The 15,201-nt window shown below is 40.1% G+C and overlaps 1 protein-coding gene and 1 long non-coding RNA gene across 5 annotated transcripts; one reads left to right on the top strand and one right to left on the bottom strand.

The window, feature by feature from the left end:
* Positions 1-63: 63 nt before the first annotated feature.
* Positions 64-993, top strand: LOC148842958 (uncharacterized). The gene is made up of 2 exons (XR_016103643.1): positions 64-203; positions 457-993. It is a non-coding gene; the product is annotated as an uncharacterized LOC148842958 (long non-coding RNA).
* A 61-nt stretch (positions 994-1,054) lies between these two features.
* LOC148842957 (uncharacterized) lies at positions 1,055-4,319 on the bottom strand. Of its 4 annotated transcripts, none has more exons than XM_088959183.1 (4): positions 3,680-4,319; positions 3,412-3,555; positions 2,798-3,319; positions 1,055-2,100 (listed from the first exon to the last, which is right to left on the bottom strand). In XM_088959183.1, exons 1-4 carry the CDS (start codon positions 4,031-4,033, stop codon positions 1,162-1,164), a joined length of 1,959 nt encoding a protein of 652 aa, XP_088815309.1. In that variant the 5' UTR covers positions 4,034-4,319; the 3' UTR covers positions 1,055-1,161. The 4 variants fall into 4 exon arrangements, with proteins under 4 accessions (XP_088815309.1, XP_088815310.1, XP_088815312.1 ...); XM_088959184.1 differs by having other exon boundaries at positions 1,055-2,103; positions 3,475-3,555; positions 3,680-4,237; XM_088959186.1 differs by having other exon boundaries at positions 3,475-3,555; positions 3,680-4,237.
* Between the last annotated feature and the right edge of the window lie 10,882 nt (positions 4,320-15,201).

Raw genomic sequence — 15,201 nt, 5'->3', positions numbered from 1 at the left:
GACTCTGCCTCTGGTTGCCTTCCTCAATAAATAGCGGTCGTCGACTGTCATCTTTATTTATCAGTCCGTCCGTCTCGCTTTTGTCGGTGCTCCTCGTCCCGCTCCTCGTCCGCTCCAAGTGGTCTATCTATCCATTTATCATCTGCTCGGCAGAATGACTAAATGACAATCGGTCGCGTTTCCTCTCTAAGCTGGAACTGATGGTAAGTGGGTACTGTAGCAGTTGTTCATCATTATCTTCGATTTAAGGGGGTTGATGGGGTGTTCTGGAATCATCTGTTTTACCTTCACTCTAACTTTTGGAAGCAATTGATTGATTAAGCCAAGAAGTGTTTATATGGTCAGATTAAGGTATTTTCAGAAAGGAAAATAAAAATTGAATTCTACCACAGTAAAGCCAAATTCAACATAAGAGGAAAATCAATTCTAATCTGAACCGATCGTTTTCATTTTTAGGGCTATGGATGATTCAGGGATTCAGGTGCTGACAGCAACCGGTTCCAGAAGGGCAGTGAGGGTAGGCAGCTTTTACTTGGTGGGTGCCACTGGATCGACGGTCACTGGGCCTCTTTGATGGGTTTCAGATTTCTTACCAGAAAAACTTGTCAGCGGCATTCCAAGAACGAATAGGCTTAAAAAGAGAAACGATTTCATCGGACCTTATTTAGTTGGTCAACGGCCATAAACTAAGCTTTACAGTTACTATAGGAAGCGGAGAGAGCAGGGTAATTCCCTCATTTAGATTTTGAAATTTCAATTCCATGATCAGATTTACAGTGACCCCATTGTTGGAGTTAAACCAAAAGTATTGTATTGTGTGGCCTTCTATCCAGTAGCTGGGCCAACTTTTGTGCATTCTAAATTGGGGAATTTGAGTTCCTTTCATCATCATCTCACGGAGGATAGTTGCAGGTTTTCTTCCTCCGTTGTAATATGAAGTTCTTTACTTTTTATTCTTGCTGTTTTGGTTAAAAGTTAAAATGATTCTTCTCATCTTCTGACTTCTGGACTGTAGTAAGTACATTGTTGTGTTGCATTGGAGACCAATTGCTAAGTTTTAATCCAGTGAATGGATAGTGTCAAAACTTTATGTATATATAAAGATTGAAAAATCCATCCTACTAGTTAGAGAACCGCAAAACAATCAGATGTACAATTAATCTATTGAAAAAATCCATCCTCTGCTTCATCCGAACAGGAAGAAGAAGAAGATGCAGAAGTAGTGGAGCTAAAGTGGAACTCAATCTGCAAACGTCGATAGCGGGATAAGCCTGAGACTGACCGGCCCTTCTTCTCTTCCATCTCCAATTCCTTCAATGGAATAGCAGCAAGAAATCTCTTTATGAACTCCCTACAACACTCCTTACCCCTGTAAACAAGCTCATGGGTATTCTCCCCATTGTTGCTGTCTCTCTCATTTCTGTCTTCCTTCGGCAACCCATAAATGGAGGATGCGTCATCAAATTTCAAGATGTAGGCCTGGCTGCACCCCTCGAACAGTCGTTCTCCCAAAGTATCAATTATATAACAGGCATTGGATGCAATCTTCAAAATGAAGAAATGATCATTCCAGCTGACCATATAAACCTGATGCTCACCATCGTTGATGCTACCGCTTATCATGTCCCATATACTATCGAAGGATATATGTCCCTTCAAGGACTCAAACTTCTCAGGACTGAAGAACCCTATGAAAGATCTGTCTGGCATGATTGAAAGAGGCCTAAGGTCTGCTTCTAGCACAGTCTCGAGATCGAAGTGCTTGTCAGGGAAACGTTGCATGTAGTCCTCTTTTTCGCAGAGATTCCGCCACTCAGAGGAACCTTCTGTTATCAGAGTGTTGAATTCATCCTTTGTTGGAAGGGCACCTCTGTTTGACAGAAGCCAATCTGCAATGACTGCAACAAGGGCAGCGCAGGCACTCTCTCCGGAAGCCTTCTCACTTCGTTGGTCGATGGAAGCAAAGAAGACACTGGCTTTGAGCTTTGCCAGACCGTCTCGGCTGATCAGTTCCCTCTCTTCCCATCCATCAATAGATAAGCCATGGTTGTTACATTCGGACCTATGAGATGAACCTCTGCTTAATTTTTCACTGGTTTTCTGCTACAAGGGATACCACCAAGCAAGCTAGCTTAAGACAATTGAACCCAACTCCACCAAATGTACATGATTATTAGCATGTGCCGTGTGGGTTTCATTCTTTCATCCAAAGGTGGATACGGTCCACTTTAAATATTTGAACATGTGATAACTAATGGCCCAAGCCAGCAAGTAGCCCAGACACATGCACCCCACAAAAAATAATAAGTTGATCGTGACATGGGGGCCCAGTTTTGTCCCTTGCTCAAGTTAGCCCACCATGAACGCATGGGAGGATACTGGACCAATCATGGTGGACCATATCAGATTGACTTGTGGAGCCTTGTGTACGAATATGACGTGGTCTATCGCGATTGACTCTAAAAATGAGTCTAGATCTTGCACACGTAAAAACTCACTCCATGTAGCATCCAGCCGTGCATTAAGAATATCTCCCATTGTGGGACGATGTTTCCAATGTGCTGATGTATTCCCATCATCCCATGTTTGTAGGGAATCCCCACCGGCCACCGCGTATAAAGGAGTCAACATTTTTTAAGGTCATTTTCGTCATTTAAATGGTCAATTTGTGTGTGTGTGTGTTTTTTCCTGTTTTATGGGCCCCTATCATAATTATCATCTACGAAGTTGTGACGCGGTTTGGGGTATATTTTGGTAATATGAAATTGTAAATATAAAATTCTAAAAATATACATACCGCTTCAAAATCAACGGTTTCGTTGCGTTTGGTCTTCCTAATCAGTGGCTCATCTTTTCTTCTCATTGACAGCTTCCTCTTCTTCCACGACAAGAACCCAAACTTCGGTACTGAGTCCAACTGAGTTTTTGAACTCAGAGACGGTCCCAACTGAACCTTCGTCATACTATTTTCACGATAGTAAGCTGATGGCTCGTCTCCAGTTGCTACCATCGCGCACTGTTTTGAGAGGTGATCCATCTGGCCTAACTCCTGCTCGATTGAACCTGAATCATTTCCCTGCGAGATGTTTGAGTCAAATGTGGATGAATCGTCCATCGTCTCTCCAGAGTATATTTTCGAGCCCTTTCGGCTCTTCTCCGCATACGTCTTTTTCTTTTTATTCTTAGAGACATAGCCTGTTAGATCCATCATTTTTCTTAAGAACCCATCATCCTTATCAACCATGCATTCGTCGTGGGTAATTTCCAAGGGTTCCTTGGAGTAGTAGGAGCTCTTGATCTCGACAAAGCTTATCGATACCTGTAGATTTCAATATTCGATCCGAAGAAAGACTGTTAATTTGCAGAAATGAATGATATTTTGTTATAAAATTAAATAAATAAATAATGTACCAAAAGCGAAGCTTCGCTGGCGACGCCGGCAACCTGTAAAGTGATCGGAAGCTTCGTTTCTACCTGAGTTTCCATGCGTGAAGCCAGTTCGGCAATGTTCAGCGTAGTCGTCCCTATCGTTGGGAGTTTGTTACCCTTTTGTCCCTGCATATCACTAAGGTCACGTCAACGAATCGTGGACGATAAGGTCTTTTGAAGCAGGAGTTTTGTCAAATAGAATAGGATTTTCTTTAATTCTTAAGTATAGGGAAAAAAAAAAAAAACTTACAAAGAGAAGATTGAATGAAACATTGCATGGGTTGAACGAGTTGTCCTTCTGCAACATCGACAAACTAGGCACGCTTTCGAATTCATCGTCGTCCCATTCAAGCACACCACCTCTTGTTGGAATTATCTCGGCGGAAACATGTCGACGGCGGTGCTTGGACAACGACCGATGCAAGGGGACTAATCTCCCTTTGGATGCTTTCCATTTCATCTCAACAGCCACCACTTTCTCTGTGTCTTGCTCTTCATTTTCCTTGCCATAGCTGTCGAACTCAAAACCTTCCAGTCTCTTCAGCTTCATCCTCACCTGAAACTTCTTGGATGTCGGTGACATCCATGGTGACCATTTCACCATCTTCAGCCCATGAACTAGCTCTGGGTTAGAAGGAAGGAAGCAAAGCGAATTGAATTTGACTCCCCTCCTTCCGTCTCAACAAAGATGTTCACATGGGTATTTATGTTTCTGACCTTTCTTTCCCATTTTCGCAGCGAAATTGTGTGCGTGTGTGTGTGTGAGACAGAGAGAGAGATGGAAGGACGGGGTGGATTGTTTTTTCTCAGAATATATTATCCTAGAAAGGAAATCTTAAACGGGATCAACGAACGACAACCCGAAAATTTCGAAATGACTTTAGTAGAATGAACAGGGGTTTTTCCTTCCGTGCTTCAAGAAAAGACGCAAGCGTCCTAATGTCCTTTAAAATTTCATTGGCCCATGTCATATCTTATGCCACGTCAGATTAAAATATGACATTTAGGACGTTTTACAAACGGCGGTAAGTTTTTTAGGTTTTTGCTCAACCTATCCGTCTCAAGTCTAAACCATATTCATTTCTTTATTTTTGGAAAGACTATTCATTTCGTTCTCTGCCGTGGAAAACCTTTGAAATGTCATTGCTATTTATTAATCTGACGTGGCATAAGAGACAAGGTGGACCAATGAAATTTAAGATAAGGATGCTTGCGTCTTTTCGTCAACGAACCAAGGAAGACTCGACCTAAGAGCTTAACCCTCCTTCCTAGGCTCCTAGCTAGTAGAGTTGTAAATTACCAAATTTAGATACTCTTCATGTAGTTTATATCAATCTATTCCTGTTTTGTAGACACGTGTGCACTGATCCAGTATTCTACCCATCTGTTTGGGTTGTGCCATGTGAAAGTAGGGGTGATGTTAGAAGAAAGTCCAGATTTCCTCTTCACAAAGTTATCCTCACACACATCTCACTGCATTTACAACCACGCATTGGAAACATCTCCCGAAAAAATTAAAAACATACAATTATGGAGTATGAAGGCAATCCCAATTTGTGGCTGCAAGGGCTGTTATGGAGACGTTCCCCATGTGGCTGGAAAGGCTGTGGGTGGGTGTGAGGATCAATTATCTGAGAGGGAAATAAACAGCAAAAATAAAAAGTGATTGAGAAGGGGAACAGCAAGTAGTGTGTACGTGGTTTTGATTTTAAAATATGACAATGTTTCACATGGGATGGGAGTGTACAGATTGTTTTATTAGGTTTCCTAATAAAAAGAAAGGAAAATTTTCCGATTAGTATATTGTAATTTAGGTGCCATTTTGGTCTCTCAACGTTAAAATGCGATATTTTAGTATCCAAATTTTCAAAACATGTCAATCCAATTTCTATCATTAATCAGTTCTTAATTAGCCATTAAGTGGTATTTGCAAAAAACACAAATGCACTTTGAGTATCAACTAATTTTCTTAATCAACCATTCAAATATTGACAAAAAATTAACAATCCCAAATCCTTACCTCTTCTATTCATCAAAGTTGGGGTCACCAAAATGGCCACTAAGACATGACCTCAACTTTCTTGAATAGAAAAGGCAAGGATTTGGGACTGTTAATTTTTTGTCAACGTTTGAATGGTTGATAAAGAAAATTAAATGACACTTGAAGGGCATTTATGTCTTTTTCAAATGCCACTTAATGGATGATTACTGGTGATGATGACAAATTCGGCCCTCCAATGACATCGTGACACATGGCATCTTGGAACAACTGGATGACATATAGGCGCCACCTAAGCAATAACTTGGAGTCCCAGATCACGGTTCCTCTTCGCCCTGACCTGGCGACCTACCTTCACCACCAACCTGGCGACCTTGACCACAACCCAGGTCGGCTAGAAGCACCTTGCCCGGGGCTGACCTGTAGCACCTCATCATTGGCTGATGTGGCATCGACACAAGGAGCAACCTTCCTCGAGGGCATGCCGGCCTGATTGAGTTCTAGGTGGCGACCTGCGAGACGTGCTCACCGACAAATTCAGCATGCATATCCCGACACTCCCACGTTTCTTGGAAGTTGGCCCACATACCGAACATTCTGGAGGTTGGTCAACGTGCATGGTGGTTACCTCTGAGGATTTCAAACAATTTAGGCACGACCTCCTGAAAATCTCGGATGCGGTGCATAAAGCCCATGCCAAATAAAGCCTATATAAAGGCACCAACCCCAATGGCGTAGGGGGCAGAAGGTACGCATGATTATTTGTTCACTAGCATTCTAGCACTCAAGTATTCAGCTTGCAACCAGAGTACAATACTAACTTAAGCATCGGAGTGACTTCGCCGGATTAGCCACCCCGGGTCCTCTAACGTTGATTCCTTGCAAGTCTCTCTGAAAAGGAAACGTAGCTTGGCAATCAACCTAGCTCCGCCAAGTCAGATCTTTATCAGAGCCTTCATCTAGTAGAAATCATATAACTTACCTCTAGAGTCATTAGCCATCAAGAAGTAGCCAAATGACCAAAGAGCAGTTAGATTGCGCACCACTAATTAGCAGCGAGCGGGGGAGCTGCCAAAATCTGCATCATCAATTGGTGTCATCTGTGGGAAACGCTACAAGATGCTAAGTTCTCACTTTCTAAAAGGCTAAGTCCTCTTCTCCTAGAAAGATAAGATCTCACATTTTAAAAATTTAAGTTCTCACTCTCTATTTTCCATTTTTTATTAACTCAATGGCATTTTTAAGCAGCACCAACATCGAGAACAAAGAATCAATTACTAGGGGGCAAGAACATGAGAACCCTCCTCCATGACCATTAAGAAGCTTAGTGCATTCGAGCAATTAGCAAGAGAACGACCTTAACAACTAGTAGTCCGGCGATAGGAACCTTGAGTAGAGCTGCCCCCACAGGTCGAGCCCCTTGTGGTTCCTGCGGAAGTTGATGGCCAACCAACTAAGCTGCTTTGTCGACCCCATTTCAACCCGGATGAGCCTCATTAGACTTTTTCGTGAGGTCTCCCCTATAGGTTGAACCCTTTGCGGCTTCCGCGGGAGTTAGCAGCCTACGGACTGTGTGGACACCCTTGTTGGTCGAGCTTTTCAAGACTCCCATGTAAGTTGGCAACCAACAGCTAGTCGAGCTGCTCCCGTAGGTCGAGCTCCCTATGGCTTCTCGTAGGAGTTGATGACCAGCGTCTCCGAGGGCTGATGCAGTGCAACCGTGACATCAACTTGTCATCTGATGTCAAAAGTAATGACAAAACCTGCAAATAGAACATAAATGAATAACCAACCCGGGTGAGCCTCAGCGATCTGACCCAGACTACATCCAGCCCGAACTGTGAAGCCTCACTACAAGTCGAGCTTTTATGGCCCCCGTGAGAGTTGGAAGTGAGTTGAAAGTGGAACCACCCTCATAGGTCGAGCCCCTTATGGCTCCCATGAGAGTAGACGACCCACAAACAACAGAGCTGCCCCCTCAGGGTGAGCCTCCCATGACTCCAATAGAAGCCGACAGTTAGTGGTTCTAGGAGCAATACGCCATGATCTTGCAAGAAGCTTCACGAGGAAGCCAATCTCAAGTGATGTTGTAGAAGCAGCCATATGAGAAGTTACTACAAAATGACCACCCGCTTAGGCAGAAAAGTCAAGCTGCATGTCGGCTAAATAAGGATAAAGATAGTGGACCACGGGTCTCTCCCAGAGCCTAAGGGCTAAGGTGTCGTGCTGATAAAAGACCTCAACACCACATGAGACCGAGTCGCCTCTTTGGCATGGGCAAATAAAAAAGTAGATTGTCCGTAGGCAGGACGGGCATATACGCTACAATGTCTGTTCACTTTGGCATACATTGAGATCATGTTATTCCTATTAGAGCCTAGCTCGTCAGCTTGGCACTTCATTAGTAATCCACACTTAGAAAAATCCACGTCAGCTCGAAAATATATCCAATCGCCTCTTCGGCATGGGTGAAATAAAAAAAAAGCACTTCGCATTTAGCCTCATCGGTGTACATACAGTTTGGCACCTCAGGGCAAATCCACACTTTGAAAACTTTTACGCAATGGAGTGGAGGACAGAATACAACACCCGTTCACCATACCAGTTCGGCATCATGACAAACGCAAACTTGGTCGATCTCTTCACAATTGACCTCCACCTCGGTTTTAGGCTCTGCGTCAAATTCACTGGCTACTCTTTTGAGAACCAGTTCAAGTAACACTACGTCGAAGTCTACCTAGGTGCAGTGACCTAATAAAGCAGCCACGCAGTTAGAACCCTTCTTGAGGATGGCATGATGAGCTTCGCTCTCGAGGTAATGGTTGGATGTAGAACCCCTTGATGATTGCATCCCTAATAAGGTATATGTCCTTGGGGTACCTACTTCACCTCTCCTCGAGCAGATGAGTTCACTCTCATGTCCTGAGAATCAAGATGGCGAGGTCCTACGTAAGGCTACAAACACTTGAACTCTTCCGATCTGAGAAGCAAACTGGACCGATGTTACGACTATGAGCTCATCAAACAGTCATTCCCAGCCAAAGGAACAATCTACTCCCTTCGTCGAGCTACTCTCAATTCAGGAGTGGGGGGCAATTGATGAAGGCGGATTTGGCCCTCCAATGACATCGTGACACATGACATCTTAGAATAGCTGGATGACACATAGGCACCACCTAAGCAATGATTTGGAGTCGTAGATCGTGGTTTCTCTTTGTCCCGACCTGGCGACCTGCCTTCACCGCCAACCTAGCGACCTCGACCACAACCCAGGTTGGCTAGAAGCACCTCACCCAGGGCTGACCTGTAACACCTCATCATTGGCCGATGTGACCTCGATGCGAGGAATGACCTCCCTCAAGGGCATGCTGGCCTGATTGAGGTCCAGGTGGCGACGTGCGAGACATGCTCTCCAACAATTTTGACATGCATATCCTGACACTACTATGTTTCTTGGAAGTTGGCCCATGTACCGAATGTTTCGAAGGGTGGTCAACGTGCATGGTGGTTACCTCTGAGGATTTCGGACCGGTTAGGCATGAGCTCCCAGAAATCTTGGATGCGGTGCATGAAGCCCATGCCAAACAAAGCCTATATAAAGGCACTAACCCCAATGGTGTAGGGGGCAGAAGGTACGCATGATTATTTACTCACTAGCATTCTAGCACTCAAGTATTCAGCTCGCAACCAGAATACAATACTAACTTAAGCATCAGAGTGACCTCGCCGAGTTAGCCACCCTGGGTCCTCTGACTTTGATTCCTTGCAGGCCTCTCTAAAAAGGAAATGTAGCTTGGCAATCAACCTACCGCGAAGTCAGCTCGGCATCAGAGTTTTCATCTAATAGAAATCATATAACTCTGCTCCAGAGTCATCAACCATCAAGAAGTAGCCAAATGACTAGAGAGCAATCGGATTGCACACCACTAATTAGCATCTGAGTCACTAGTCCGAACAACAGGGTGCTGCCAAAACCAACATCATCAATTGGATTGACAAGTTTTGAAAGTTCGGGTATTAAATTATCTGATTTTAAAGTTTGAGGACAAAAATGGCTCTATATTTAATTTTATATTTCAAAATTCAAAAAGTCACAAAATTCCAGAAGGGTTATGAAGTAATATGAGGAATCTGAGGTGGAGAATTACATTTTTGAATACAATATAAAATAGTCACACAAATAATCAAATATTTTGTTTAAGAATCCATTAGTTATGTTAATGATTAATTTAACAAGGGATATATATATATATATATATATATATATATAGAGAGAGAGAGAGAGAGAGAGAGAGATAGATAGATATGACATACCTTGTTACATTTAAAAATCCTATTTTGCCATTCTAATAATCATTTCATTTCGATGGTTATCTCCAGTTTTAACTAGCTAGGTAGGTGTTTGGCATTGGTGTTGGGAACACAAAAGGGCAATTCTTGTTTGGAAAATGGTGTTGCCACATAGGCTGTTTTCTGGTAAAACAACATTGGTTTTGAGAATCCAAGATGATGCCACATCATTGTATCGTTGGTAGCAACGAGCTGTTTTTGAGAAAACATTGAATTTGGCTTTTCTTCAGACCATACTTTCCCGATTTCCAAGGTGTGGTCTGGAGCAATGTTTTTTTTTTCTAGAAAAGAACTCCTTTGCTTCCTTTTTCATCTAAAATTAATTTCCCTCTCTCTTGCTCCTCATCCAATATCTTTTGCGCCCTTCTTCAGTATGAAAATACATAAGGCTGCATTTGGAATCGGTGTAAATCAAGAACGGTGTAAAAGTTTACACTAGTTCGACTTTGTCCGCATTTGGAAGGAGAGTGTAATCATGATCAACGTAAAACTCCACTTGGTTCAGTTTTTGCATATGTTTGGATGGAGTATATACATAAAGTTTTACATCGATTATCGATGTAAATACTACATCAATTTTATCAATGTAAAACTTTACACTCTTCATCCATTGCGTTTTTCAAAAAGCAATGGTCACTTTCTCAGTTCAGTGTAAAACTTCATCGGTGTACTTTTACACTGATTCTAAATGCAACCTAAATTACCCATTATAGAAGTGCTTTTGCGCCCTTCTTCATCCAATATCTTTTGCACCCTTCTTCAGTACTTCCATAAAACTATTTTTTATAAAAGTAATTTTGTAGAAGTACTTCCTTAAAAGTGCTTTTATAGTGTTTTTGAAAAAGTTCTTTTACAAAAGTACTTCTGTAAAAATACTTTTATAAAAATGCTTTCGTAAAAGTGTTTTTATAAAAATACTTTTGTAAAAGTGCATTTATAAAAGTACTTTTGTAAAATTGCTTTCATAAAGTGCTTTTGTAAAAGTATGTTTACAAAAGTGCTTTTATAAGAGTGCTATTATAAAAAGTACTTTCATAAAAGTGCTCTTGTAAAGTACTTTCGTAAAGTACTTTTGTAAAGTATTTTTGTAAAAGTACTTTCGTAAAAATGCTTTCATAAAAGTACTTTCCTAAAAGTGCTTTCATAAAAGTATTTTCCTAAAAATGCTTTGTAAAATTGCTTTTGTAAAAGGAGATAATTGGTATTCTAAAAATTTACCATGGATAATTTTGGGAGTAAAAATTTGAATGAGTGCTTTATTGCATGGGCACTTAAAAAAAGTTGAAAATTTGTGCTTAAAAAATAAGCCATTATTTTTAAAATAAGCACCTATTTTGGGCTTATTTCCCAAACACCAATAAGTGCTTAATGGTGTGGTCCCCGCCCAAATAAATACTTATTTTTAAGAACTCCCAAACATGGCCTATAGATAATAAGGAATTAGAAAGTTGGGTGCTACAAACCATGTAAGTTACATTAGATTCTAGCAAGCCAATGAGCAACGCGATTATAATGATAGGAGAAAAAGTAATTGGGTATTTAGGAAGGTAAGTAAGAACTCTCTTGCAATCCATTATAAGTAGACCTGTTCATGGGCTGGGTAGCCCGATGGCCTGGCCCGCACCCTGATCGGGCTTGGTCATGTAATTAGGCCCGTGGGCCTGACCTCGGACCTAACACAGTAAGCCTGACTGTGTTTCAGGCTGGGCTCGAGATTTGTCAAAAAAGCCCGACCCGATTCAACATTATATATTTTATAAAATACATAATATGTATTTTATATATTATATATAATATATAAATTATATAATATTTATTGAAATATATATTTATAATTTAATATATACATTTTTTATTTTTTTTTTCTTTATAATTTTCTCTCTCTCTCTCTCTATATCTCTATTCATCCGCTTCAACAGTAGTAACAGCATGGGTTAAATTTCGGGCTCGGGCCCAGGCCCAGGCTTCGGGCTTTTTATGATGACCGGGCTCCGGCTCAGGCCTTAGAAAAATCTATTAATATAGAGTGAAAGTCCAGCCCGAGCCCGAGCCCGGCCCGGCCCGACCCATGAACATGTCTAATTATAAGTGTGTAAACACTCCAAGGAGGTGAAGGGTTATCATTCAACAAGAGATGGATCAAAGTTTGAGCATCACCTTTAATAATAGAAGAAGTAATTACTCGAAGAGTGGAGGCAAAAAGTAAGGTTCTCAGAAGAGCCGAAGCCTTAGTATAGAAAGCAAAATGGGGAGCTAACGGAACAACATTGGAAAAAGCAAATAAATCTTGGTCATCACCTGTCTCCCCCATTTAAATGCTCTTAACTAGGTAGGCTTTATTCCAAGGTTTTTAAAATTGAACCAGATATCGAATCGTTCAGGGGTCCAGTTCCCAGGTCAAATGGCCTAATCGTTTGAACCGATGGATAGCTCGTTCTGACAAAAAAAAAAATAAAAATAAAAATAACGGCCAAAACCATAGGACGATTCGAACGGTTTGACCACTTGGGTCAGTGGTTTTCTTACCAAATTAACAGTTTTTTCCCAAAAGGGAGTAGTTCTAGGGTCAAACAGAACCAGTCAGGTAACCAGTCCTGGTTTTTCTAGCCCAATCTGGTTTTTGAAAATATTGCTTTATTCAAGGAAGACAAATCTTCAATAATATCATTTTAGCAAGAGAAATACTACACACAAGGTTTTGGGTAACAAGTAATGGGATTTCCCCTCTCAATGGATTGAAATGATTAACTAATGTATCTCAATTCAGACCTTTTTAATCCTCTTAAATGGCTCTCCATCAAAACCTATTTGCACCTCAAGAGGACTAAGACAAGGGATCCTCTCATACTTTTGTTATCGGGATGCAAGTGTAATCTTTAGGGGGCGTTCTTTCTTTGGATTTTGAAACGGGGGAAAGTTGGTCAATGGGATTTTGGTTCCCATTGACCAAGATCTTATGTTCTTTTTTCATATTTATGTGGGGACCGGGAAAAGTTTATTTTCCTAGCTATTGCTTATCCTGGTAAGTGACACCCATCTCCTAGGTGGGTAAATAATTTTCCCACCTAGGGGGAAAGTTGTCAATATTTGAATGGGACAAAAATGCCCATAAGAAATAAAGCAACATAGGTAAATGAACTTACCAAGATAAGTGTTTCCCCGGAAAAACTTACCCAGGTAAGTAACTTACTGAAAAGTGAACAATGCCTTAATGTTGTAGGAGGCAGAAACTCACAATGAGATCCATGGGATTGGTATAGCTCGTGGAAATCTTCCTATTACACATCTACTCTTTGCATATGATTGCTTCATCTTTTGTAATGGTAACCCTCCACAAATAACAAAATTAACAGAAATTTTGGATGAATTTAAGTGGTTAATCGGGCCGAAAATCAATTATAACTGGTGGGCCATTGTTTTTAGTAAGAATGCATGTGACCAATGTTATAGCAGAGAAGCGTAGGCTCTTGGTCCTTAAAAAAATGAAAGTAAGTATGAAATACTTTATATCTAAGCAGCTTAGAGTGTGAAGAAATAAGTGAAAGGAATACAAAGAAATAGTTGACAAGGTAAACAATCAATTGGCTTCTTGGTAGGCTTTGCGCCCTCTTGCAATTAAGTTGGAACCATTGCCAAAGCTAAGAGTGATGGAGGACTTGGCATTCGTAGAGATGAAGCTATGAATAAATTAAATTCTCTATGTAAAGCCATTATGGCACTATATTTCAAGATGGTTATTGTATTTTTTGAGCTCTCGATGATATTGTCTTTTTAACAAAAAAGAAACAAGGAATTACTTAATTAGTTTCCAAATTGTACTAGTTATAATATCCTTTTTGGCCATGCATGTGGATAACCCACAAATATACATCAATTAGCTCATGAAGCAAATTAATTTGCCTCACCCCTAGCATGCATGGGATACTTGCATAGCATAGGCACTTAAAAATACACAAATGACTATAGGAAGGTAATTTGCTAAATGCCATGGAAGCTTTGACAACTGCCGACTGTTGTTCTTAGATTGATTGATTTGCTTCAGCAATTGATCCACCTTCAGAGGATGGGAATTCAAGTGTCGCACTTAACTAAAACTCAAGAAAATAGATGGTACCAAACTAGAGAACTTGGAGCTCTGTTGCCATCCAAACTAACAAATGATGAATAAAATACAAGAACAACTTCTATTCGAAGGTATTTATAGATACAGAGATGTAAGTGACTCGAGACAACTTGACATGTTGCATAGATACAACTAGACTCTGTAACAACTTAAACCATCTTAAATCGACTGATTAATCAGTCGCCCACGAGTAGCTAGTGGAGGGTGGGAAGGGACCTTAATTTTGTGTTCGTGAGCTTGTTTTAGCTTTCATTTATCTTTCCCCCCTTTTTTTTTTCTTTTTCATTTTCATGCTTGTTTTCCTTCTAGAGGTTGGTGTTTTGGCTGTTTTGTGTACAGAATATTTTGTAGTTTAGGCTGTGCTTGGTTGCAGTATAAATTTATTTGCATTAATTATTTCAAATGCATGGAGTGCAAAGGAAAAAAATGCAAATTCCCATTTAATTTTGTTTTGGGTTTTACTTTGTTCTGCTTTATGTCTTAATTTACTTCATTTGCATTGAAATCAAACAAAATAAACTAAAATTTGAAATAAAAGTAGGTTAGAATTTACACTCAAATCATTTGCATTGCCATAGTTTTGCAGTGCAACCAAACACAGCCTTAGGCTCAGTTTGGAAAGAGTGCAAATGAAAATATGTATAGTACAAAGTCCACGTTTTGTATTTTTAAACTTGTATTTGCATTGTACCCATTTGTATTTGTACTCCTTGGAAACTGAGCCTTAATTTGGAAGGAGTTGAAATACAAATATGTAGCGTGCAAAGCCTTGTATTTTGTATTATTTTATATGTATTTGTACTGTACATATTTGTATATGTACTCTTTGTTTTGAAAAGAGTACAAATACAAATATATAGAGTGCAAAACCTTACAATTTGTATTATTTTGTATATATTTGTATTGTACATATTTACATTTGCACTCCTTATTATTTTGCATATTTGTATTATACATATTTATATTTATACTTTTTCCAAACTGAAGTTTAGGCTCAATTTGGAAAGAGTACAAATGCAAATACATATAAAATACAAGTTTTTGCACTCTACGTCTTTGTGTTTGTACTCCTTCCAAACTGATAACTTCTATCTGATGCTGTTCATTGAGAGATCTAACCTCGAGATACAATGTGTCTCTAATTATTGTTTTTTTTTCTTAAAAAAATGGTAGACATTAAAAGCTTTATTTAATTTATTTATTTTTCTTCCACACCCCTCTCTCCCCTCAGCTTCAATTGCAGTGGATGGAGTGGAAACCTCAGGGTATGTTTAAGTATTTATAATTTATCCCATTTATT

Source organism: Nelumbo lutea, chromosome 8 (genome assembly GCF_056320005.1).
Source record: "Nelumbo lutea isolate HS-2025 chromosome 8, American lotus-T2T, whole genome shotgun sequence".
Lineage (NCBI taxonomy): Eukaryota > Viridiplantae > Streptophyta > Magnoliopsida > Proteales > Nelumbonaceae > Nelumbo > Nelumbo lutea.
Note: the sequence above shows the minus strand (reverse complement) of the source record. Positions and strands in the feature narration are given on the sequence as shown.

Coding starts and splice junctions, on each gene's coding strand:
- LOC148842957 (XM_088959182.1), bottom strand. CDS start 4,033: ATGGTGAAATGGTCACCATGGATGTCACCGACATCCAAGAAGTTTCAG. Junction 3,556..3,679: donor TTTCATTCAATCTTCTCTTT/GTAAGTTTTTTT, acceptor AGTGATATGCAG/GGACAAAAGGGTAACAAACT. Junction 2,104..2,797: donor AAACCGTTGATTTTGAAGCG/GTATGTATATTT, acceptor TATCCCTTGTAG/CAGAAAACCAGTGAAAAATT.